General features: G+C 31.2%; 1 protein-coding gene across 3 annotated transcripts; it reads left to right on the plus strand.

Moving 5' to 3' along the window:
• Positions 1–1224: 1224 nt before the first annotated feature.
• Positions 1225–23452, plus strand: LOC124356303 (neprilysin-2-like). 3 transcript variants are annotated; one of them, XM_046807490.1, is made up of 14 exons: positions 1225–1276; positions 3914–3985; positions 4170–4276; positions 5077–5215; positions 7229–7443; positions 8447–8623; positions 9008–9225; positions 9652–9807; positions 12342–12488; positions 12633–12729; positions 15417–15585; positions 18166–18284; positions 20993–21127; positions 23010–23452. In XM_046807490.1, the coding sequence occupies exons 1-14, from the start codon at positions 1243–1245 to the stop codon at positions 23352–23354; spliced, it is 2130 nt and encodes a 709-aa protein (XP_046663446.1). In that variant the 5' UTR covers positions 1225–1242; the 3' UTR covers positions 23355–23452. The 3 variants fall into 3 exon arrangements, with proteins under 3 accessions (XP_046663446.1, XP_046663447.1, XP_046663448.1); XM_046807491.1 differs by lacking the exon at positions 9652–9807; XM_046807492.1 differs by lacking the exon at positions 1225–1276 and having other exon boundaries at positions 3943–3985; positions 5055–5215.
• The last annotated feature ends 2748 nt before the right edge of the window (positions 23453–26200 follow it).

The following is a 26200-nucleotide window of genomic DNA, read 5'->3' on the forward strand; positions in this document are numbered from 1 at the left end:
GCGATGGGGTAGGTATATTAGGCTTAGTTTCATTATTTAGAATAAGAGTCCTCGCTATCTCTAAAATATTCCAGGACATTTCAAGCAGGATGTCGATCGATGAGCTGATTGAGTCCTTGGACATATCGTGCGATCTAACGGTCGTCTCTCATTGGTGGGCCGATATTGCGATGTGCGTCCCTTGGACGCCTGATGTGTGTCAGTCTCGTCTCGGAACTCGTCTCGTTACGAAGTAGCAGAAGTGGCTTTATTTTCTCTCTACCAGGACTCGTAGGGATTGTACCCCCTCGTATATCTCGTTCGCTGTAGTAGTGCTGTTTTGGGTCCAGATGCCCTATGTGAACGCGGTTTTTTAAGTATTATCGCTCTAAACTTGGTTTCGTATGCGATAGACAGATGGAATCTCTCCAAACTCCCATCCTACCACGATGCCAATGACTGTTGTTAGTGGCAAGAGAGGTTAGTGGCTCGTTCTTTCATGGACCCCGCTACAGCCCTGGAGGCCCTGGACGAGGTGGTAGTGCCCCCCTTCCCTTGAACGAAGCCAGGCATGAAGCAAGATCAATGTCGGTGAATTGTCATCATTATATGAACCCTTCTCCTCTGTATCTCCCGTAATATTCATCTTTTTATAGTAATTTTCACTCTATAAAGTATTTACTCCTTTATGCTGCTCTAGATATGATTTATGAGTTATAATTTATAATGTTTAGTAAACCGTAACAATAGTTCACAATGATGGGTATTAAATCTACCAAATTTCGAGTCCAATCTGCTAGTAGATATAAGAGTAAATTTACAAGATTTTAAGACTCCAGGAGAAAATCAACATCAGGAGATATTACTATTTTTACCAACACAAAATATAGTTGATTATGTTATAACACAGTGTATTATATTACTTTGTGGGAGTGGGTATTATTGTATTCCTAACCTAAATCGTAATATTATTAACTATAAACTAATATTAATGTTAGTATAATTTTAAACGATCCATTCCGGCTGTAAAATTTCAGTCATGACTAGTCATCATCAGCTTAGATACACCTTAATATCACCGTGTACATTAATTAGATCAGAACATTAATCCATAAGTTACGACAGATGTAATGAGATCGACCGGGTGGTTATCTCTCACTGAATCTGTAATAGCAGTTTATGTTCGGAGAGTCCACTGAGTATTACTAATGAGAGACTATTGTGTTTTGTCTATCATAATGAGAAGGGAACGGCGTTGTTACAATGCAAAAAGCGCTGGTGCTGTTCTTCATCTTAGGTAAGTTCTCGTGTATTGACATTGGGAAAATACTTACTTAAGGTTTAAAATAAAATTAAGTTATTGAAGTTCCATTCAATTTCAGATTCACTTTATCTATCACAATGTGAGTATTAAACATTGTAAAGAGACTGTATACTCTTTATGATTGGACAATGAAATGTAGTTTACACTTTTTGCATAGTATTAGTTATTTAGTCCTGTGATAGTAGTAAAGTTTATATTTTATGGATATCTGTTAGCAGTTTTTTGGGAACGTATAAAAGAAAACAATTTGTAAAACAAAAGATTCAATTTTCACAAAAGATTTTATTTATTTAATTAATCAATACAAGAATAAAATGATGTTACCGATGTAACTATAACAAAGCTAAATTTTCTATTTGTTATCTGTTTTGCAAACGTACTGTGTATTTCAACAAAATAGTTTGTATGTATTAGAGTTAATGTTAAAGGCTACAAAGTTGTCAATCGAATTAACATGTTTTCTTACTGTTTTTTATGTAATATTTTCTGATTGGCCTTCTGATCCACTTATAATCCGTAATTCTCACGGGATAAATAGGTATAAAATAGTTATTTTAAATTATATACAAAACGTCAATAAACTATCTTTCATTCTACAATTTCAATACAATTAATAAACGGAAAATAACTTATTATTAGATTAATAACCCAATTAGATGACAACGTATACTAAAGTAAAGAAATGTATGTTTAATGACTGTGTCATTATTAATGAACTGCGATGTTAGTAAATATATTTAATCGGCCTACAAATTTGTTAGAGAGAGAGAGAGCTATTCAATAAAATCTCATCAAATAATAGAGACAAATTTGAGACACGTCAGAGGTTCTTACAAAAACAGTTTCACTCTCAGATTCAGGGCCCCATCTTTAAACTCAAATCTGAAGTTGATTGAGAAATTTGAATACATATCAGTAACTATCACTTGTTTTAGAATTGTTGAGTGTGGTATTTTTTTAAATATGGTTATGGTGTGCCTGTCTTTCAAAATTAAATTGCGTGCAAAACCGCAGGTAACTAACTGCTAGTCCAACATAAAAGCAAGGATAGTTAAATTGCAAAAATTAAAACTCTTTACATATTCAATGTTTTAAAAATTTTAACAATTATATAACCATAACATTGATGAGATAAAATAATATATAGACACATAGATTTATCTATTGCAAATAAATAAAGTTTAAATACTGCATAAACTCTTTGGCAGCTGAGGGACTGCAATTTGGTAATGTAAGACCAGAATTTTAAAAATATTTCGGAGCATATCACTTCAAGGTTGTAAAATTATTAACTACCCTTGGTTTGATTTACCAAGGACTTAAATAAATTATAAGAACAATCGAGTTTATATTAAACGAAACTGTCCAGACAAATCTTCCCAGATTAGCATAGTACACCTACAGTCAACATACTCAGCCACAAAATGTAGAGTTTTAAAAGCCACAGATCTTAAAGACAGCCAATTACTAGAAAGCTCCACTAGAACTCCTTACGGTCAATTTAACATGGGTAGAAATTTGCAACGGACATTAACGCTGTTTTCATGTTAGGAGGAAATGATAGTAGAAATTATTGTTGTATGATACGAAAACAAATTAATCATAATAATTTTTATACAGTTATCAAGTTATTGGAGGTAATATGCTAGGTTCTGGTGAAAGAAGTTAATGACAAACTATCTATTTATAGAGAACTCGAATTAAGGTGAGAAAAAACCATGGAAATGTAATACAATTAACAAAACAAAATATTCTGTATATAAAGGACGCAATGAGAGACCCAAGACACATACTCTTAGCTTATAAGTTAATTTATGCGGTATCAATCGAGAACTCACACAAGTATTCGTACAAGTTTTGAACATTGTACAAAAAAAGATAAACACAGTTAAAGATATAGGATTGATTAAATGGGAAAATTAAAACATTATTTAAAAACATGGTTAACATATCTTGTGTACCATACCTTAGAATTGAAAATTATCAAAATATTATAAGTTTGTTTTGACGTATATTTTTATTTTTGATCAGGACAGACCAAACTTACAACTGCTGCAGGTGGAGTGCTATTCTGGTCAAGTGTTCTGTATGGAAATTAAATTCCTCACACATTATCGATTCTAGCTATGAATGAATAAAATAATTATAACATAAAAGAAAATAATAAAATTTGTTCCAATTGGTATTCCTTAGGTTCCTTAATCACATTATGTATGAACAACCGTGATTAATGCAGATTCCTTTTAAAGCAATTCAGTGACCGAAGTAGAACGTCTCTGCTTTAAAGCATACAAACCTATTACGTGTAAGAAGTTATCCTTTCAGTTTTCTGCTCAGTTTTTCTTCTAATGTCTTAATTTGGTTTTTTACTTTTAAGGATTTTTGGAATATTACTGCTGAGTCCTTTTAGTATATCCTGAGTAATAGGATATATGCAGATTAAATTTTATTATTAATTATAACAACTCTTAATTTGTATGAAGTTGGACTTTGCTTACATTAAATGTAAGCAAAATTTTATTTGTAATTTTCCAATATACTATTACCTTAACTATCGAGTGAAATGGATATGAAACTGTTATTTATGTACATTTTACAACTATGTTCTAGGACTTCAAAGAGAAAACACCAATGCCAAATGTGGAACCGTTATTTGCAAATCAAATATTTGTTACGAAACTGGTAGGTAATACATATAGCTAAAGTGTAAACTTTATTAAAAATTAAACTATAAATAAAGTAAGAATTATTAAGACTGATAATCATAATTCTGAAAGTCTCAAGGTTTTTCTTTATACTATTTTTATTGAAATACACTTTACATTTTATTTTTAGATTTATATTTAATTGCTTTTTTTTATTCCAGCAAACCGGATTTTACAATATATGAATCCAGAGGTTAGTCCTTGTGAGGACTTCTACAAATTTGCTTGTGGCAGGTTCATAAAAAACTCCATTATACCAAATGACCAGGTTGGTTAGTAGATTTAAGTAACCCTTATATTACATATTTGGATTTATGTCTGGTAAATTTAATGAACACATGTTGAATCAAAGAATGTGTAATTTGTATTACATTTTGCACGTAAACACAATCTAGTTAAGCTTTCTATTCCTCAGTGCTAAACATCTCTGTGCCTACAATAATTACTCATGGAGATATAATGAGACGATTATTTACTTGTAAAACAGATCCAATATGCAGTGCGAAAATGGAATGTAAGGGGTATAATATTAACGTTAAGAAATGAGTTGTATTGAAAATAATAATTCAATAATGAAGTGCTGGCAGAATTATACAACCTAATTCAAATGTTAATCTTTGACTTTGGTAAAGGCAGAATAAACCTTGAATTTTATAAATGGGCTTAGAAGCTATTAGCATAAAAGTCTTAAAGAATGATGTTTTTTTGTTTTCAAACAAAAGGTATGGAAATACAAACCTGTCATCCAATAACTCACTGACTTGTGAAATTGATAAGCTTGAATTGATCATTACATTTCTAGATTTACTGATGGAAGGTTATCTATTTCTGAACAATTTATCTGATTAACAGTGGGGACTCCTTTTATCTAGCTTACTAGCTTAGTTAACTACTTAAGTATAATTTTATCTGCACAAAATGTAACTATACATTACTCTTAAGGATTTGGATCACTAACTCATTACCTACGATTTGAAACATTTGCGAATATTTTCACCAAACTGCCTTGGTCTCAATTAAACTAAAATGTATGATTTATTTTAAAGTTCATGGTTTAACGCGTTCAAGGATACAATCGGACCAACTGAGACACTGAGGAAGACTGTGGATACACAAGTCCGTGCGGTTCTCGAGGAACCGCTGAAGCCGGGAAGTCCTAAATTCGAACGCGATCTCAAGATCTTGTACCGCCTTTGTATGGATGAGAGTAAGTGAGATCAAAATCCCAAAAAGGTATTAACCATAAGACAACTATAAATATGTAGAATAACGCTCTTACTACTTTCTTCTCTCTTACGTATTTTTTATTTATAAAATCACATTTTCGGTCACAGCAAATGATTTTAAATATTATGTTAAGCTAATCAAAGCAAGATTTGCAAAATTAAAATAATTATCACTTTTCGTTTCAAAATAGTACATAAATTGTTAAGTTTCAAAACTACAAATCTCGAAAAGTATTAATCATAAAAAATCATTTACAAGATTAATTAATGACAAAAAGCAATTGTTTATTTCATCTGAAAATAAAACAGTTATGTGTATTTTAGCTTTGCGTATATTTTTCTGTAAGAATACATTTTTTACTTTAGTAAAAATAAAATTTCTTGTTTTTGGAGTTCCTACATTAATCATTTAATTAAAAAATCTAATAAAGGCATTAAAGCCAATAATGAAGAAAATCAATACTTGTATTTAACAATAACTTTATACCCATACTAAGGAAACAATTACCAATCATTGAAGTAGCCGTAATTCTTTTTTCATATTTCCAGTACAACATTATTTTGTCCTAAAGTGTCCTTCTTACTGACTGTCAATTTTTAGACAAAAGATTAATAGACCAATAATTTTGTTAACTCAATAATTTTGTTAAAAGTCACCTGACTTGTCAAAATACTCAACGAGCAACCGTCTATGGTCTTGTGTCCAAACACAAGTACTTCCAAAAGCCTAACTTGGTGGACTGTGATGCAAGCTTTGAACAGTTCCTACAAGAATTCAAATAAATAAATCTCAAACATCTCATTTGCTCACCAATGGGTTGTGTGCGGGACAATGTCCCAATTGAACATTCTGTTAAAAGACTTGTAGATTTTCAACACCGTACTGGAGCAACATTTACGCTTATATTTGTTGACAAAGAAGCATCAAGAGATTTAAGAAATCGTATCCCGAGTTTTTAAACAGTTAGAACTGTCAATCTCTCTATAATATCGGAATCTGCAAGGGTCATTAGAAAGTCAGGTTAAGGGCTCATCCACACTACTATAGCTTTCCGCGATATTTAATTTTAAAGATTTTTAAATGATGCCATTTTTCAGTCTTTGTAAATGGCTGTTATAAGCCTAACATATCTACCATATTTCAGGTTATATACTTAACCGTTTTAGAGATATGTTTGTAATAATAAATAAACATATGGACAGACTGACACTAAACGAAGTGAAATAGACATAGACAGAGAGAATTTTTGTCACTAAAACATCAGTTTATAATTTCAAAACTTGGCCTCCGTTTTCCAATATGGTCCCCAATTAAAATCATTACAAATATTATCTAATATTATAAATGTGAAAGTCGATTTATTTGTTTGTTACGCTTTCACGCGTAAACTTTTCTAAAACGTTTTTACATGGAAATTTTTAAGGTCCTTTATTAATATATATGCCTGTTATTCCTTGTAAAATCTCTCAGGGTTACACCCCACTGGTCTCTAAAATCGCAAAATAATCCCACCTTGGAGTCTAAAGTTGAGTTACAGCAAATAAATTCTTAACCTGTCTAAAAACTATATTATGAAAGGACAACGGTATGTTTAATTAATTTTACTACTATTTTAATTGGTTTACAATTATGATATGAAAGCATAAGAGTAAGAAAATATCCAGATAAATTAATTAGAAGTTTTGGATATAATGTACTTTCAAGCGTACTTTTTAGGGAATATTAAAATATGTATGCACTACTTGGTCAGTACTATAATGCACACTTAAAAGACAAAGTTGTTATCTAACTTTTACTATAAATTGAAGGACTGTTATAAAATCCATCTTATGTAGCAACGAAGCAAACTCAACATTTACTCTGGTTCGAAAATTAAAATCGTGCTCATACACTTGTAAAGTCCAAATTGTGTTCGAAGCCGTGGGCAGCTGTCGAATAAAATGTTGCATTAAACATTAGTACAAAATTTGAAATTTTTTTCTTCACTGTTCAGAACGTATCAACGCAAGGGGCGTATTTCCATTTCTACAATTGTTGGAGGAAGCTGGAGGTTGGCCTGTGCTAAAGAAGAACCACGAGATAGATTGGAGATCCTGGAGTCTACTAAAAACCGAGATACTATTGGATCGATTCATTCATTCAGGAGGCATTTTCTTCCAACTAGGAGTCAGCAAAGACTTTAAAAACAGCACTGCAATTGGATTATATGTTAGTATATGTTAAAATATATTTGTAACCGTTATAACTTCTATAGTATATCTATATAAAAATTGAATTGTGTGTGCCTATGTATGTGCTACTCATATCGCGTAAAAACTACTGGATCAGTTGCATTGAAAGGACTTACTTAGGGCCCCTAGTTAACACCTACTCCTATTTCTAAAATATCTCTGGCTACGCCCACTAGCCTTAATACCCATCAAATTTCGATTTACTTAACAACTTCACTGCGACACTACACGTCTACCGATTTTAGGATAGCCGGGTTGATAGTGGGCTCCGTCCACCACTCTCAGTGTGTTAAACTTTTTATACACCTCTAGCTAAAGAATACTTTATTAATTACCGAATAGTACATTTGTTTTAATCACCTGTTAAATTAAAGAAATATAATAACTTATACACATTTAAACAGTAAATATTTGTTGTTAGTTATCTATTAAAATCAGTTACAATTTACAAACGTTATTTTATGTACAGAAGTTTTTGTCTTCGTTTATTTTTATTTGCCCTTTAATCTAATACAGTGAAATTTCATTATTTATTACATCATAAGTGTGTTAATTTAAAATCTAAAGACTTTGGTCTCCCTTTATACCTAAAGTTTCTCTTCGCTGGCCTTAATTTCATAGTTCAATTATTGATGAAATTGTTGGAGCCTTTCAATGAAATATTTAAAATATTGAAAATAAATTTATAAAATTTGAGTGATACTTATAAAAACAGTTTAACTCTCCGAATTGAGCGTCACATCTTTAAACTTAAATTTGCAATGGTTCAAGATATTGTAATATTTTTCATTGACTATCACTTCTCTCAGGATTGTTTGGTGTGTAATTTAAAGAGAATATTTGTATACTCATGGTTTTTTTTAATGTAATTGCACGCAAAGCTTTGGATACTTGTTAGTGTTATATACTTTTAATTATATTGCATTTATTTACAGCAAACTAGGCTTATTGTACTTGTGATACCCTTGTATTATTTTCAGATAGACCAGCCAAGTCTAGGTCTGGATTCTGAGTTGTTGGTAAATGGACTTTCGGAGCCTACTGTTGCAGCCTACTACAAATTTATGGTCAACATAGCAGTACTCTTTGGTGCCAGTAGAATACACGTTACGGGTGACATTGCTGACTGCCTCTCATTAGAAATGGATATAGCGAGGGTATATTTTTAAAGCTTTACTAAATATTCACAAGGGTTACAGGGGGATTTTGCATACAAAGTCAGCTATTTGAATCGTCCTTATGGTTGAACTTAAGAAAGGTTTTTACATAACTTTACTGAACATGACCCAATCATACCCATTCAAACGCATTATAGTTTTTATATCAACAATAACTGGTGGTAGGGATGCTAAAATGTTAAAACTTCGTAAAATAATTTATCCTATAAATATCTGAATTAATGTTATTAGTCAGCTTGACATAGTATCTTATAAACCTTTAGAAAAATTAAAATTGATCTGAAATGCTTATAATAAATATCGACATTTGGGTTTCATTCTAGTCAGTTCCACAAACAAACTCATAGGGAATTTTCTGTGTAGATCATGACTCCCCAAGAAAAACGTAGAGATTTTGGTCGTTTCTATAAGAACAAGTTCACCATTGAACAGTTGAATGCCATGGTACCTTGGATGAACTGGACAAGACTACTGCACGGGATAATGCCGGAGTCCGTACATGAGTTTACCGACGAGATCCTTGTGGTAGAGATGGATTATCTTGTCAAATTGGGAAACCTTCTTAACAATTATCCAAAAAAGTAAGTAAAACAGATTTAACTCCAGAAAATCGTATCAGATAGTAATAATTTATTAAGGTTTAGTTACACGGTGGATTGTTTTTTTTATAAAGAGTACAAATTAAAATGTATTACTTTGATTATTTACATGACCAGAAAACTTTGGTATCAGTTAAATACTATCAACTCTTTTGGCATTTCATTCAGCGTAGTTTTGGAAAATTACTTGGCCATTATACCGGACGATAGTTTAAAATTTCATCCATTGTATATAGGCCAGATCAATCACTGTATCATTTTTTGTACAACATATAACCTACCGTTGTATTATAGCTATTTGCAACAACCTATTAACAATCTAAGTACCAATCTACTAGTGGGTTAAACTAAATATAATGGAATTTTCAAGGATATGTGATTAATGTTAAGTAATATTTTGTATGTTAGGGTTATTGCAAACTACATGATGTGGCGCGCAGTTAATAAGTTGGTGGATGCGCTTTCTGCGGATGTTGGAAAAAAGAAGTTTGAGTTTGAAACTGTACTTTGGGGAATTACAGAAAGGAAACATCGCTGGGAACATTGTGTGTACATGGTTTCCACGTAAGTTTAACATGACATTGGTAAAAGTATCACACACATTTCTTTCTCTAAGCACTTTCTTCAAACACACAAATCAAACATAATTATGACATTTGTGGCTGTTGTTATATACTGCGTTGTTAGTAATATGATCATCTTTTTATTTTCTATAATATTGCATTTAAATGTTGTCTACAATTCGTATTATACATCAGCTAATATACATTTTCTTTATAGAAGTAGTGCAATACGTCCTCTACCCGACAGCATCACCTAATTTAATAATGGGGAAAAAAATAAACTTAAAAACATTACACGGATGTAAAGATTGACTACGGGACTCAATTTCGGAACTAAATTTTATAGTATGGACAAAACGTTACGCTAACCACGCAATATTCCAACAGAATTACAAATAAAAAGATTATAAATGTCAGGCCAAATGATGTGTAGTCAATTATCGACGACATTCTTGTTAGAACTTTGATCCTGTAAGTTTTTGAACCTAACTGCAGCATATGTTTTTCGTTCCAGCTCAAATGTTATCAGTGAACACATCTCCATGAGTGATGGCGTTAAGTATCGCTTTTTATCTGCTGTTGATAGTATTGCTGAAGTAATTTAAACTACAACTATAATTTTAATCAAACAAATTGATATTTTGAAATATTTTTAAAATTCCAGCATATGCTATTAAAATTTATTACTGTATGCATATAAGTAGCGTTAGTGGAAGTATTGTCTCGTAAACTCAGCGTATTTACTGGTTAAACAATAAAAACAGTGGTATATCCTATGGCTGAAAAACATTAACGCGATTGCGTTCTAAAAGTAAATATTTTTAAAGTTAGTTATAAATAATGCTAATTTCTGTTCGTTCAACCTTATGCGCACTGATAACTTAAAATCTCACAAAATCAAAATTAATTCACGTAAGTATGGCGTTATTCATATTTAGAGTTTTTTTTATTACCAGCCACCCATCATGAATACTTAACAGACTAGACAGCTGTAAACAATTTGGAGTTTGTAATTTCACACTTCCATATTGATGATAACAAAACGAACTCGTGACGTCAATAGTGCGCTTTTTGTTCTGTGCTGTTAAACTCGTAAGTTATGCACATCTTTTAATCTCAGTACCACTTTTCCCAACATTATATGGGCTTTAAGGGATCTCCTACGAGACGTAAGAATAAAGAAAAATGTTCAGGTATGCTAAAGGTTATAAAACATACAATTTTCCTTAAAACTTAGAATAATTTCAATTTGTATCACTGCATTATAATTTCAATTTGTATCACTGCATTATTATTATTAACTAGGAGTTACCTGTGCCTCCATGCACAATTTTCTGAATGGAAGGCCTTTGGTAGCTAATATATTTAGGTATATATTATTTCGATATCCATTGTTAAGAGATTCAATAGTTAAATAAAATATTGGCTGGTCCTATTTTAGGTTTTGCTGGATTAAAAAATATGTACCTCTAAAACCTCATTTTCTCAAAAAGTGTTGACTTCCGTCTATTTGAATTCAATTTCTTCTCAGGTATTTCCAAGCCATAGTTGAGTTTGCCTTGTGTTCAGATTAAGAAAATATACAAAGGAAAACCAATTTCCATTAATAAAGTCTCGTTTCGGCACCTTAAATTTAATTTTTGTCTAAGATTTTGCGATTGCCGTAGTTATAGTTTGCCTTTTTGTCCCGATCGATGGAGATAATATGTAACCGTACGACTGAAAAGTTAGAACGGTGAATAAGTGAATAAGTTCCGGCCGATTCACTCCCGATCTAATTTATTTGCCGGTACACAGGTGATTTTGTGTTGTTGCAAGAAAAAACTAGTTGTGGAATATCTAACTTAGATTCAAATTGTCTATTTCTGGTCTACAATGTTTCAGGTGATATGTGATTTTGTATTTTTATCCCGATCAAGGAAATATTTCCATACGTAAGATTTAAAATACTACTTTTGTCAAAAAGACTAACAGTATTTAAATATCATTCCAAATGCATTAAATCATGTAACTCGTCCAAACTAAAGTAAACATTACATGATAACTTCGTCTTGCAATCTGCATTTTATTACTGATCGAGCACTGTAACATTGTTTAATATGTTCTGAAAATGTGCCTTTGGTGAAATTTATCTCAAAGTTTCAACAACTTTATAGTGTCATTTACCTATGGATTAGGCTACATGTAAGTTTAAGTATTATACATATTTTTTCGAAAATGTTAAATATCCCGGGAGATTTTTTTATATTACCTTTATCAAAACTTTCCTTAGACTTCAACGAATATGTAGCAATTCATTTTTATTTATACAAATTTGTAACAATACATTTTTGTACTAAATAACAAGACATATTATACGAGCTCAGAACTATAGTAAAAGTTTATTTTATTGCTTTCAGATATTGTTACTAAATATAAAAAATTAAAGAAATACCCAAAATACTGATAACTAGCTTCCCTGACACTGCCAGATGTTATAATTATGTTTTCAGTAAGAAAACCTTTATTTCTTTAGTTGATTATCATATATTGCAGGAGACTCAACCTAGCCTTAGGATTTCTCTATGTCAAGAAATACTTTAATCACCAATCCAAACAGAAAGCGTCAGATATTGCGCATCGTATCCGGCAGCAGATGTTGCAGGAGATAGACGAACTTGAATGGATGGATCAATCTACAAAGTAAGCAATCTTGAAATACTCAATTAAAATCAATTTGGTTGGTTTTAAAACAGGTGTAATTTAATATTGATCTAGTTTATATAGTTATGTCTGTAATATGACTATAAGACAATAGTTTAACCTGAAGACAGTATTCGGTTGCAGGATCTATGCACAGCAGAAGGCTGCCGCTGTCGTGAAGAGTATCGGTTATCCTGAAGAATTGGCAAGTTTAGAGGAAGTAAACAGGTTCTACGCTACTGTAAGACACTTTTAATGTTACAATTTAAATATAAGTACGGTTTTGTTTAATTACTATAAATTGTTATTGCTGTTATGTAATTTTATGCATTAACATAAATTTAAATGTTGAACAAGACTTTACTTGTGAGGTTTTTAAACCGCATACGAAAGTCTTCTGAATTTTATGAAAGCCATTTGACAGGATTTTGACTAATTTTTTACTGCTTAGTTAGACTCGTAAATTTGAGCTTTTCAGAAATTATATTGTAACCAGATTTTACGTATTCGTCTGAAAAGGCCACAATCATTTTCGAGGATAGTCACTTTGTAAGGACTAATATGAAATTATAGACATCTAACTGTTTCGAGATATGAGGAAATTTCTTCGTGCTACGAATGATATTTCCTCACTCCAAAGCATATTGGACACATTAAAAACTCCTTTCATAATATATTAACAAGAGCATATTTAAAACTAGCATAGTAAAAATAAAAAAATCAAAGTAAAAAGCAATACTAAAAGTATAATAGTATAAAAGTAAAGTAAAGTAAAGTAGGTAGTAGTAATGTGGTATAGTAAAGTATATAGTCACTAAAGTTTTCCAATATTTTAGGTTTAAGATAAAACTAGACAATTCTATTCAATCCTTTAGGAAATATTGCCAGATTCTATGTTATTCGCAAAACAAACTGGGAGATATGACTAATTGTGTTTAATACAAAATAGGGAATAGGTATAAATATATAATATTATATTTTATATTATTTTGTGAATATTTAAGTAAATATCGGTACTTAAATTATTTACGTTTACTTTTTTATTTTGATATTAATGGTTGCCCTCTAATTGGTGGAAGGTTGCGATTTTTAAACAAAGTGTCCATAAGAATGGAATATACATGGTATGGTAGTTAAGTGAACGTTTTCTTAAAATAAGGATCTTCGAGGGAATTCTTTGAAATGAATTTGTTTAAGATGAGACACAAACACTATTCCACCCAATCCAACAGGTCTTGTTTACATTTCATCATATGGGCACGATGGAATTCAAGGGTTTTTTCAAAGGTGTTTGACTGTGTGCGTCATGGGACACTGTTACATCAGTGAAAAAGAGCAGTGTCTGCAGATCGTTAACGCCCTGTGAGCAAAATGAAAAATGCGCTGTGGTGTTTCCCGGTGTTCAATTCTGGTACACATACGTTTTCTCATTTAGGTTAACAGATTGAATTCATACATTCAAAATGGAGAGGTGATTCAAAATGTAGACGATAAGACTCTGTGAATCGGATCAAAAAACAAAACAATATCTTGAGATCAAAGCCTTTCTTGAACTAAACGCATATATCGAGCGATTTCAAAATAATAAAAATACTAAATAAACTAACTACGCCAAAACCAAAGTAAACAAATTTTGTCTCCGTCAACAAGAAGACTAATATCGATTAATTATGATGGCATATGAAGCTATACTAGATGACGCCGAATCCACCAATTTTCTGAAGATGCACCTGGACAGGGCACTGATCTGGAGTTATTACATAAACAGAGTTTGTTCAGAGGTTGCCTCAGGTATTTGTATCTGACTGAATTTAGACCGAGAACAGTACTTTGGCATAATAAATCCCCACTCTTCTACGGTTTGAGACTATTGGGCACTTTTCTAAGTACAAATTTGATAGAGTAATTTATAACATAAAAGAATCCTATCAGAATAATTTCTAAATTACACCCAAATTGCCATGTAATATTTCTTTCGGGGCGCTTAGATTATCTTACCCACCCTGTATATACTCTATGGTCACCCTGTACTGCCGATTCAAATGAGAACTTGTTCAGGGCAGGGACGTCCACCAGTAAAAGAACAGTGGCAGGGACAGCTTCAGAACTGAACAACAATAAAATGATTATGTTCGAATACTTGCCGTCTCAAGTTTGTGTCAATATAGTCACAATGAGTTTACGATAGGCCGTTAAAATTAAAGTTAACATTTTTATTATTATTTTATTTTTTATTTCGTGATATCAGAAACATGGAAAATACAAATATATTGTTAGTTTCATATATTAAAATGCGGAATTCATTGTGCCTGTGATAACTTAAAAAAGGCTTGGCTTATAGATTGTTTAATGAATATTATGAAATGCCGTTTGCAATACAGTTTTGTCAATATTTTTAGTGGAATAAAGAATTAATATTATTACTATTATCAATCTATATATTACAGGTAATCATCCTTATATTGAAATTAAACAGAAGATTAGGTCTCAGTGCGAGGAAGAACGTAATCCTGAAGTCCAGAAAGTTCCAGTTTGATATTGTCCAGGAGAATAATTTGCCCACAATCTTTTAGCTATCACATAAGTCAGATAAGACCAGATTCTGAAAACCGTTTAACCCAAAATATTTCAGAACAATGCATATTTAAACTTATTCACCTGTGGTTCTCTCTTGGTCAGGGGAAAAATAACTAAAGCTCTCAGCAGAGTAAGTTCAAAAAAATCATCCTTTAAAACTTGAGTATTGTGAACGGTGAGGCTCCCCAAGATTGCTTACAATCTTAACATATTATCACTGCACATAAAACAGAGGTGCCATATATTTGTTCAAATTATATGTTATTTTTCTGTCCTCCGTTAGAACCAATCTTATCCTAATCTATCTTATAGCCTGAAACTTAGTTTTTCCTTTTAAATATTTTTTTTCAGATGCAAATGAATACAGACAACTTCTTGGAAGCTATTATTGATGTAAACGGTTTCAACAATTTGTATTCATGGGAGAAATTAATAAAACCTGTCATGAAACATGATTGGCGTGACAGCGTTGACGCTTTTACAGTAAACGCTTATTACGACCACCAGGGAAACTCCATAGGTATGTTGTCATTATTTCCACATATTATAACTTTTGGGTAGTTAGTTACTTTTAAATAGTACTGATTAATAGTATATATTTACCAAATAAACACATTTTAATATCTTTGAAATATATTTCTATTTATATATAATGTAAATATGTATATATACATATATACAATATGTGTGTATATATATATATATATATATATATATATATATATATATATATATATATATATATATATATTGTATATTTGTATATGAGTGTAATTGAAATATAATTAACACTCTTAAAACTTTTTTAAATTGTTTATTCAACTTTTACATCAAGTAATTATACGATTTCTACATTATTAGTGCACATGGATAAGTAAAAAAAAAACCTGCGAATCCGTTTATTGTTTAATGATTTCACATTAAATAAACATATATTCTATTTCGTTTCCACCGTCCAGCTTGTTTTTATAGCCCTGTAAGTAACATAATGTAAACATAAAAATAGTTTTGTTAGGCGTTGTTTAATTCTAATATATTCCACACTACATACAAAAATTTTAATATACGTATATTTAAAAAGAAGCTACAAAATAATGCTGTGTGATTTTTACAGGACGATTTAGAATAAATAATCACAGAAATATTCAGTTAAAATATAATTTTATTACTATTTACTTATATTATATTCATCTTCAAATATATATTTACTATAGTAATTTTGTGTAGGTATTAATAGATGTAAGACAGCAAAAAGTTTAGTAAATATATTATTTAATTGAAAGTAAGTTTACAACATATATACCTCATGATAAATTTCGTAACATAGTTTTATCATTTTATATACAATCCCAAGATATTACCAATCCTTTGATAAATTCATTGCGTAAAGTTTTCGAAATATTCTTGATACAATTGTTTTTTAAACATCATCAGTTACTTTACACTGCTAGCTTATCTGTAAAATTGGAGTAGTTTTAAAATGTCTAACTGAGTCGTTTTATACATTTGTATTATGGTAAATAACTAAATATTCAAAAAGTGAAAATGACGTCTTTAAAACAGTACTGTATCTCATTTGACGTTATTTGAAGGCAACAAAGTAGATTAAATTTGTTTAGTCTAATAAGTACAATAATTTTCTTTGAGTATTTCATAGCATGGGATAGACAAAACACAAAAAAACAATTGAGCACATCAAACCAACTTAATTGAGTCACTCAATATTGCTTGTATAAGATAAGATACATTCTTGTAATTTTACTTGTACTTCCTTAATGCTAATCATTAAAGTGCGAGTTCATGAAGTATAAATGTTCAATAAAAAAAGTTATAAGCTTAACAGTTTATATTCAGTGTTTTGTTTAGTATTGTGCATTTATCTTTCACTTTTATATGCCCTGTACCTCTCTTGAATTATAATAGTTGAAACAACGAAATTCAACTAAACTCTTGAGGTGTTGAATTTATCAAATTCCTCTTAACGGTAACTCAACGAATAACTAATTATTTCCCCATTTTAGCAGTGAGACATCCACTCCCACTTTTACCCAAATGATACTTGATCAGTATTATAAAAATGGAAAATCCGTATATAAAACATCATTAAGGCTCAAGCATTAATTTAAATGAAAATGAGGCCATATTCTTGAAAAACAAGTCACAGAACAAGTTATGGATCATAGCTCAATATTCCTACTCAATACTATGTGTTTTATGTTTTTCTTAGATTTGAGAACTAAGTAATTTTAAAGTAATCATTACAATCCTATATCACTCATCACTAATTCTCAAACTTGCCTGAATCCCAGAAGGTTATTATTTAGCCTATGTATGTTTCATGACTTCAATAGAAAAACTAAAGCATATTCATAAATATCAAACGTTGAAAAATGGGTTGCAACTCCTAGAACAACTATATTTTGTTTTACAACTTATCGGTGTCTAACAAACGTTAAATTTGACACACATACGTGTCTTAAGCTATCAACAGACAAATAAATCATTTTCATGAAGACAAACCAGGCATAAGGACTAAAATTGAGATCGAACCCTTAGAATAACTATAATTTTTTTCAATACTCCTGATGGCCTAAACGAATAAAATTGACAAACACAACAAAAAAAAAATAAAAAAATGTTCATGTAGATCAAGCATTCTAAGGGTTTTTTAAAAAGGTTTTACCAGTAGAACATCCATATTTTTTCTCACATTACCGTTGGCGAAGAACGATAAAGTACACTTATTTAAGCGCTCATTAGACAATTTTAATATTTTTCATAAGAAGGGTTCAAGTTGTCGGAGGTATTCATTCAAATATTATGAACTGATACTGATAAATTTGATTACTTTATTTATACTCTTACAAAATGTTTCGCCGTTCGATTTCAGGCTCCAAAATATTGCTCAGAAAACTTATATAAGATATTCTGGTATGAATCAGGAGATTAGAATATCTTCCTATGGTCATCACTTTATCAGTGGTGTATATTAGGCCATTTAAAATAATATGGCTAGAGCGTACCTTATATAAGTACGCGTTTAAAGCGGTAGTAAACCCAAACCTGTGGTTTTCATTAATGTATTATTTCACTGTTTCAGAATTCCCAGCCGCTATACTTCAACCGCCATTTTTCCACGCAGAACTCCCCTGGTACGTAAATTTTGGTAGCGTTGGCAGTGTGATAGGACACGAGATTACTCACGGATTTGATGATCAGGTATTGTATAAGTTTCTATTATTCTTAAACGACCTGTACTTGTTCATATACAGGGCCATCAGGGCATACCAGGAGCGCATAGATTTCTACTGTAATAGCCAGAAGATAGTTGTTTTACTCACTGTAATGAAATTATACTAAATAGTTTCTTGTGTTTTAGGGGTATTACAAAAATAGCTTTTGTAAATCTTCCTATTTCAATTAGCCACATTACGGATTTTTTAGTTTTCTCCGATCAAGACCTCCACAATCCTAAATCACTATAACAAAAAATGTTATATGTATATAAATAATATAATTGTAATAAAAATTAGATATAATTTATATATGTGTATAAATTATTACATTGATGACCTAGAATAGGTATTGTAATCTTACTATATTTGAAAAATAACAATCTTTGTATTTACATAAAAATTCGTTGATGAGTTGCTTTATGTGTGTTGTTAAAATATCAAATAAAAACGTATTTAGGAAGTAATTTTACGGAAAATAAGCCCAAGTACGTATGGACTTAATAATATTGCAAATAACGCAAGCTTATGAACACAATAAATACCGTAATTTTTTAAATATTCAGATTAAGTTTGGTTCGAAGTCAGATAGCTTGGATAGGTTCGTTAGTGGGTCTTAAGCAATGGAAATTTTCAAGATGCGAGTACATTCAAGCTGAAGTTTTAATTCAAGCAACAACATAAACCCAAACCAATACATATTTTATACATATTGCGTGGTTATAAACAACTTTTATTCATCTCTTTTTGTTATATCACGTTATCAAGATGACGGTCATTAAAAGTTTGGAAATGATTGGTTATATATAAGTTATTTCGCCTTATATCGCAAAAAGAAAAGTATTTTAGAATGTTCAAGTTATTTTGTTTTATACAATAATGTTTTTTTTCAGTGTGTTTCTTTTCTGTATCACAAATTCTTTTTTGATAATGGGAATCAAGTTATTTATAGCTTCAATAGCTCTTATAAAAATTATAATTTGTTTTTTGAAATATGATTAAAACTAGGAAATTTCTTGTTAAAACTTATTTTTTGTCCTTTACTGTATAAATGATTCTTCTTTAAAAACAGTGATTTAGTAATGAACTACAAGAGTAAAAACTAACTGAATTATTGAGTATGGTCATGAGTGTAGAAATTAATTATGGATAGCAAAGTTTCTCATCAATGAGAGGTAATTGTGTATTTAAAAACTAAAGTAAATAGTCGTGATTGAACCCGCTTCATTTATTTCTTAATTATACTCTTATCATTGTTGTAAAATTACTTCTTAATGAGTGTCTTATAATATTTAATTAGTATAAATTATTCGAAAAGTTTGTACAAAACTGCTGATTAAAATCCTATAATTATTAGTTTCAAATATATGTTAATTTTAATCTAAAGGGATCACTTGAATAAATATTACATAAACTACCACTCGCGACTCTGCTAAGTACTGTCTACAGGCGTTAAACACTTGCGCGCGCAGCCTGTTGAGGGTTCCATGGGGAGGAGAAGCATCCTCTTTCACACCCTTGCTCTGCTCCGGTCATTACACCCTTATAGCATTACTTCTAAGCCACAGCACAGCTTGTACCGCCACAGAATATTCATTAAATCAGCCCCACTCTCAGCACTTGTCACTTAATAATTGTGTGCCTGTACTCACTAAAACACATCGAGAAATTATTACTAAAATAGTGAGATTGTTCATGTATTAAATCTTATTAAAGTAAGTTCTAATTGGACAATTTATTATACCCACAGCTAGTTCTTCATTCTTTAATTTTTTTTAATAAAACCAAATTAACTATTGAAAAGTTACAAATATTGGCCACATAACCTGTATTGTTAATAAGCACATATACCATATCGGCCCGGGAATAGGCCTACAATAATTTATATCGTAACATTTGAAACAGAAGTTTAAATTAAATAGATTTCTTGTCCATATTTATTATAGAGATACATAATTATAGACAAAATTAAGTTTGAATTGAATTGTTGTTATTTATCAATTAATTACTTGTTAATAAAGAGAATAATTGGCTTAGTATTACCAAACTGGACAAGTTTAATTTATCTGTATCTACTTGTCTGCACGATATATCGAAAATGATCTGGCCTAAAGACTTTTGCATGAATACTTTACATAGGCAATACCAACTTCGGTGATGGTGAATGTCACTCCATGGGATTTTGCTGAGCGTTAGAGAACATTTACAAATTGGTCCTATGTAACCATTGTGTCAGCGAAAAATTGCACAATAAATCAATTTGAAAACAAAATATTTGCAATCATAATGATATTTTAACATTACCACATTACCCATATAGTTATTTTCTTCAAATTTTACTTGCACCTTCAGCGAAACCTGTAACTCTATACTAAGTGTGCCGTACTCTTACTTTGTAACAAATAGCTATTATTAATTTAGTATAATAAGTAGTAATTAAGTTTCAAGTAGAATAAGACATAGTAGAAGATATAGATATAAGAATGCGTACTGTATTTTAAGTAGTTAGGGGTTGAATTTGGAGAATTAATAGTTCAAAATGCAAAGTTTAAGGAGCATTACTCTACAAAATAAAGTCTCACGAACACATGCAGCTAATTTCCCATAGGTCTAATTTTTAAATATGCCCCAAAAGTATGCTTAGTACGAGAAAGATCTTATTATCGCAATCAATAAAGATCAATGATTTTATAGGGCAGTCAGTTCAATATTTTGGGGAATTTGGAATCCTGGTGGGAGAACAAGAGCTTGGAGATGTTCAACCATCAGAAACAGTGCATGATCAACCAGTACAGCGCATTCAATGACACGACGCAGACTATGATGACGGTAATAGTAACTCATAGCCATAAAATAGTTTAATGCTCCATTCACTCCCAATTAGTGCACATTCAATCAGTGGTAAGACGTTTACTATCTAAAGTCGAAAGATTCTTCGGGAAATAGTTCACAGTAATTTAGTGTTGCAATGTAGATTTGATCAAGCGATGAATACGGATAAAATGCAGGATCTTGACAGACATTTTGGTTAGATGAGTTCATATTTTGGTTCAATTTTATGTCAATAAAGAAGTTCAGTTGAGATTTAGAAACGTTACAAGTGTTCCAGTAGGAAGAATCGCTAATTGATTTCACATAGATATTCATCACTATTTTATTATTATTATTATTCACACCACGTTGATGATAGTTTAAACTTTAATATTACCATAGGGCTAAATTCATTACGTATAAACCAAATAATTTGTTGCATCATGGCATGTTTATCACAGAAAAGACCTGTTTCATCTCTTACTAAAGGCTGAGAAACCCCGTTCCCGGCGTAACTATTATGGCTATTTAGTCCGCTTCGCTTTCAGAAGTTGATTATATGTTTTATATTATAATTTTCCACTAGTAATGGAAGCAAAATTATTTACTAATTCAGTAGTGACGAATTTATAAATAGCCTCATCGCTCTGAAGTTGTTTTATTAAGTGATCAGCTTTATTGACTCTGCCACCGCCAGCACCCTCATTTCATACGACCTCGTTACTCATTTTACTTATGTCTAATATTCAACGAAATAAATAGTTAACACAATTTGTCGAAGCTTTTATACTAGCAGTATTCGATATAAAATTGCTAATCTAATCGTATTACAATTACATTACTAAGAAAATTGTGTATAATACAGAAATATACATAGATTGTAATAGTATTTAGTTAATATTTTTAAGATCTATTCTACAGGTATCCAGCTTACACATATTTCTTTTTTATGTTCCTTCGTGCAGATATTTTGGTGAAGGTATTCAAAACTTCCTCCATTTACTTTTTCTATGGCATTGTTATACTTTTTCTATGGTGTTTCTTATAAAAGACCGTGTAAGTAGCAAAAGCTAAAAATAGCTCGAAACTAAATCTAATATATTAACACATTTGTTTAGTCTGAGCTTGAACTCTCCTCCGTTTATTTTACATGATCCCTAGTACAATGTATGTAAGTAATGAGAATATGTTTCCTGATCTGATGGTGTCCAGTAATAAGGAGAATGGCCTGTATCATAATAAGGTCTTTTTATAACTTCATAAGCCGATTTGTGAACTGGATATTAGTGGCTCTAATGAATTTTTTGCAAAATCATTGCCCAGAAAAACTCTGCCACCGATTACAGTGCTTATCTCTGTACCATTTCCTAATAGCCTGGTAGACAGTTGACTTGCTTATACTACAAGCAGGTTTATGTCCAAGAAAGTGCTTCGTTAAGCTATTTTAACTAATTCCTAAGTGAGACCATTGCTCATAAAACCGGCATTTAGCTTACGACTAGCTACAACCTATAGAATCTGGGACTATTCCAACATCAGACTTAAAGTAAATTCTGTCAATTTAAGGGCCGTAGAAGTGACCTGGCTGTCGGATAGTATCACTATCCGTTCATTGACATATTTCTTAGACAATCTTATATTTTCGCATGCTAGAATAGCGTATATTTTAGCCTGAAAGACTGTTTAATGCCCTACACTAGATCACCTTTAACTAATCTTTTTCTTCCTTTATACAGTCCTACCGGAATCGTATGGTAACGACAAAGTTTGCTAAATACAGACTCTGTTGCCATAGTGTCTGATGTCTTAATCGTCATTAGAGATCTCCTTCTTTATCCATAAATACAAATAGATTTATTTTCCTCTTCCAAAACTAATCTGACACGATGACAAAAACCAGGTGAACGGTGTTATCAGCCAAGGGGAGAACATCGCTGACAACGGAGGGCTCAAGCTGGCTTGGAAGTCTTACGAGAAGATACTCGCCGAACTACCACATCCTGAGCCAGAACTGCCCGGTCTTAAGAACTTCAGTCCTGCCCAGCTTTTCCTCCTGAGTATGGCCAACATTTGGTGCTCCAAAACTAGGACAGAGACCCTAAAGTTAAATATAATCACAGGAACTCATGCACCGGATGAGTTCAGAGTAAAAGGGATGATCATGAATTTTAATGAATTCGGTAAGATCTTTCAATGCACTCCAGGAACGCCCATGAACCCAATAAAAAAGTGTCATGTTTGGTGAAGTAATAATACTGTAATTCTAAATGCACAAACGAATTTCGAATAAATAGATATCATATGATTATAGGAATTTAATAAAAAAATGTATTTGTGTATTGAGTAATGAGTTCTTGCTGTAATCCATTTATTGCCATTTTATAGTAAACAAAATAAAAAGTATTAATGGATGACGATAACCCATTAACCCCTATTTTATCTTATTGAATAGAACAATGGAGCTTAACATTCAAGGGATGTAGTTTAATCTCTATTTGAATGCTGTAACAACAGCAAAATATACCAATCTCTCGTTAATTATTGTCGGAAAATGTCACTAACAATATATAATTAAATAAAATACATCGAATGAAAAGTTTATGGGAACAGTCAAACAGTGGAGTAAGTTAAGTTTATGGAAATATTTCTTCTCCCATCTCATTTCTAAATATTTTAACATTTAGTTTTGATTAGTCATGTTTTCCCTAAAATTATATCTAGGTTGTTTCCCAAAATAATAGAGGTTTAATGGGTTATATTTAATGGTGTCGATAATGACAGAGGCATCGGGCTCCATCTTACTTAAATAAGTAGAGAATTATTCTTGTAGAGAAGCTATACATTTATTAAAGGTGCTGGCAAGCAGCAAAAGAAAGCGGGTAGTTTCCAAACAAAAATTTATTGACCGCTAATATTTGTAAAGTTTTTTTTTTATTAATTCCACATTAAGTAATTTAATACAATTCTAAAAGAGTTTATACTGGGAAAAGACAGTTTGAATCGTAATTGCAAATACCTTAGAGATGGTGTGATTAATGTTCAGAGTACCCTGACACGAGTTCTTAAGCACTATTTGCAAATATACTTCCACAACACTCCTTTTATAATATTTATAAGTTAGCACAGTCCCACCAACAACATGTAAATATGATAGCATTTTGATGACATAGCATGGCAGGTGACTTAGCCATTTTACTGTATGTGTAAAATTTAATGAATTGTTTATGGAAAGTTTCATAGATTTCACTAACAAAACCTAGTGAAATCTAGGTGGTTAGGTGTGTGGTGGATTACACACTTTAAAAACTAGTTTCCATAACAGCTTTTATCGTTTGTTTTATGGTGGAGCTCTGAGTTTGCCACAAGGTTGAAATGGACTATTTTGTATGAATGCTACACGTAAATTATTTCCTTAGCTTTTATAGAAAATCAAAATGGATTTATAAAGTAGCTTGCTTTCAATTAATGATTTGTATTAACATATTTTTTTGAATTTATAACAGGTCCTTTAAAATTATGGAAAACAAATATAAAAATTTTACATGTCTTTAAGAGCATTTCAAATTTCTTAAATGAAATCTATATGTAAATTACACGAAACAAATTCGAAACATTATTTAGACATAGTGAGCACTGATAAATAATAATTATTCTCCACTTGTTTTGTCTAATTAATACATATTGGTAGTTCACCTCCTTGAGTAAATATTAGTATTAAAAAAAACTTTTATCGTATTTACATTATTTATTTATTTTAAAAACCTTTAAAAGTTATAAAATATTTTATTTTTGTTCAGACTTGTTTTTGTTTGACTTGCATTCAATAAAGTGATGAAATGTACTGAATAGTGATTGAAACTTGCAAAGACAAAGTAAGTGTTGGTAAGCACATAACAAGGCAAGATCTCCCTGCCTATCAAAGTTTGTAGAAGAACATGATAGGGTCTCATAGTACCTAAACTCAAGTAATCAAAATATGCACTTGCACCGCAGCCCCAAAAATCCATCCGCGCAATAACAATAATTCTAACAGAATATAGTACTATATCAACTATCTAGTATTATCACCGCACATGAATAATGGGCAGAAATTAACTAAAGAATAATGTAAGAGTATTAGATTACCTAAAACTGCACAGTAATTAAAAGAAAGTTCTGGTGAACTGCTTGCCTGATCTCTTACCAAAAATAAGTTCATAATCTTTCCAAAACCTATGATATATCCTTCTCACTGAGACAAATATTCTCCAGACTTTCTTGAGATTAATACTGTGTGAGACAGTCAACAAAACACACTCCGTTAAGTGGTTGCAATTGAAAATGATAAAATCTAATAATTATTCAACTAAACCAATCGAACACGTGTGGATTTATTCGAAATACTTGAAAGCAATACTTGGAACATAGAGCTATGTGTATTTTCGTTGATCTTGATCAAATTAGACATTAAGATGATGCAAGTAATTAACTGAGGTAACGTAAGTAATCAATGCTTAGCTGGTGTTGCCAATCTCGCCCGTTTTACGACGCAATATCCCACGTTTAGTGCTTCTAGATTAAGTGCTCTTGGTCGATGATCACCTCACTGGTATTTTCTGGGCGATTTATGACACTGCAAACGTCATAAAATCTTAAGCAGACAAATACAAATTAATCTCTGTTAGCATTGTAATTATATAACACGGTTATATAAGTTTTATGTGCTTGTTGTTACCTCACAGTCAGATAGGAGACAAGTTGTCTCCGACCTTTTGACCCTGTCCCTCGGCCTTAGACATTTGAATAAAAACGACTAAATCGAGTTTAAAGAAATAATCAATAAACTTTCATTTTGCAAACAATTTATTTTACATTTAAGATACAATTAATGTTTCGTTCAATAACATAAGGTCCTCACCTCTACAGTTTATATATTCGAAAGTGATACGAAAAAATGTGGATATCCTTCAGACCTAACCTAACCTAACCATCCTTCTATACAGTAAATAAAAACTTTTGGGACACTCAAAAATAGTTTCGAACGTTGCTCTTATGAACATAAACTAGTGAACACGAAAAACTCTCTGTGGTTCAAGAAACTATTATTTTGTT

The sequence above is a fragment of the Homalodisca vitripennis genome, chromosome 2 (assembly GCF_021130785.1).
Source record: "Homalodisca vitripennis isolate AUS2020 chromosome 2, UT_GWSS_2.1, whole genome shotgun sequence".
In the NCBI taxonomy this organism is placed as follows: domain Eukaryota; kingdom Metazoa; phylum Arthropoda; class Insecta; order Hemiptera; family Cicadellidae; genus Homalodisca; species Homalodisca vitripennis.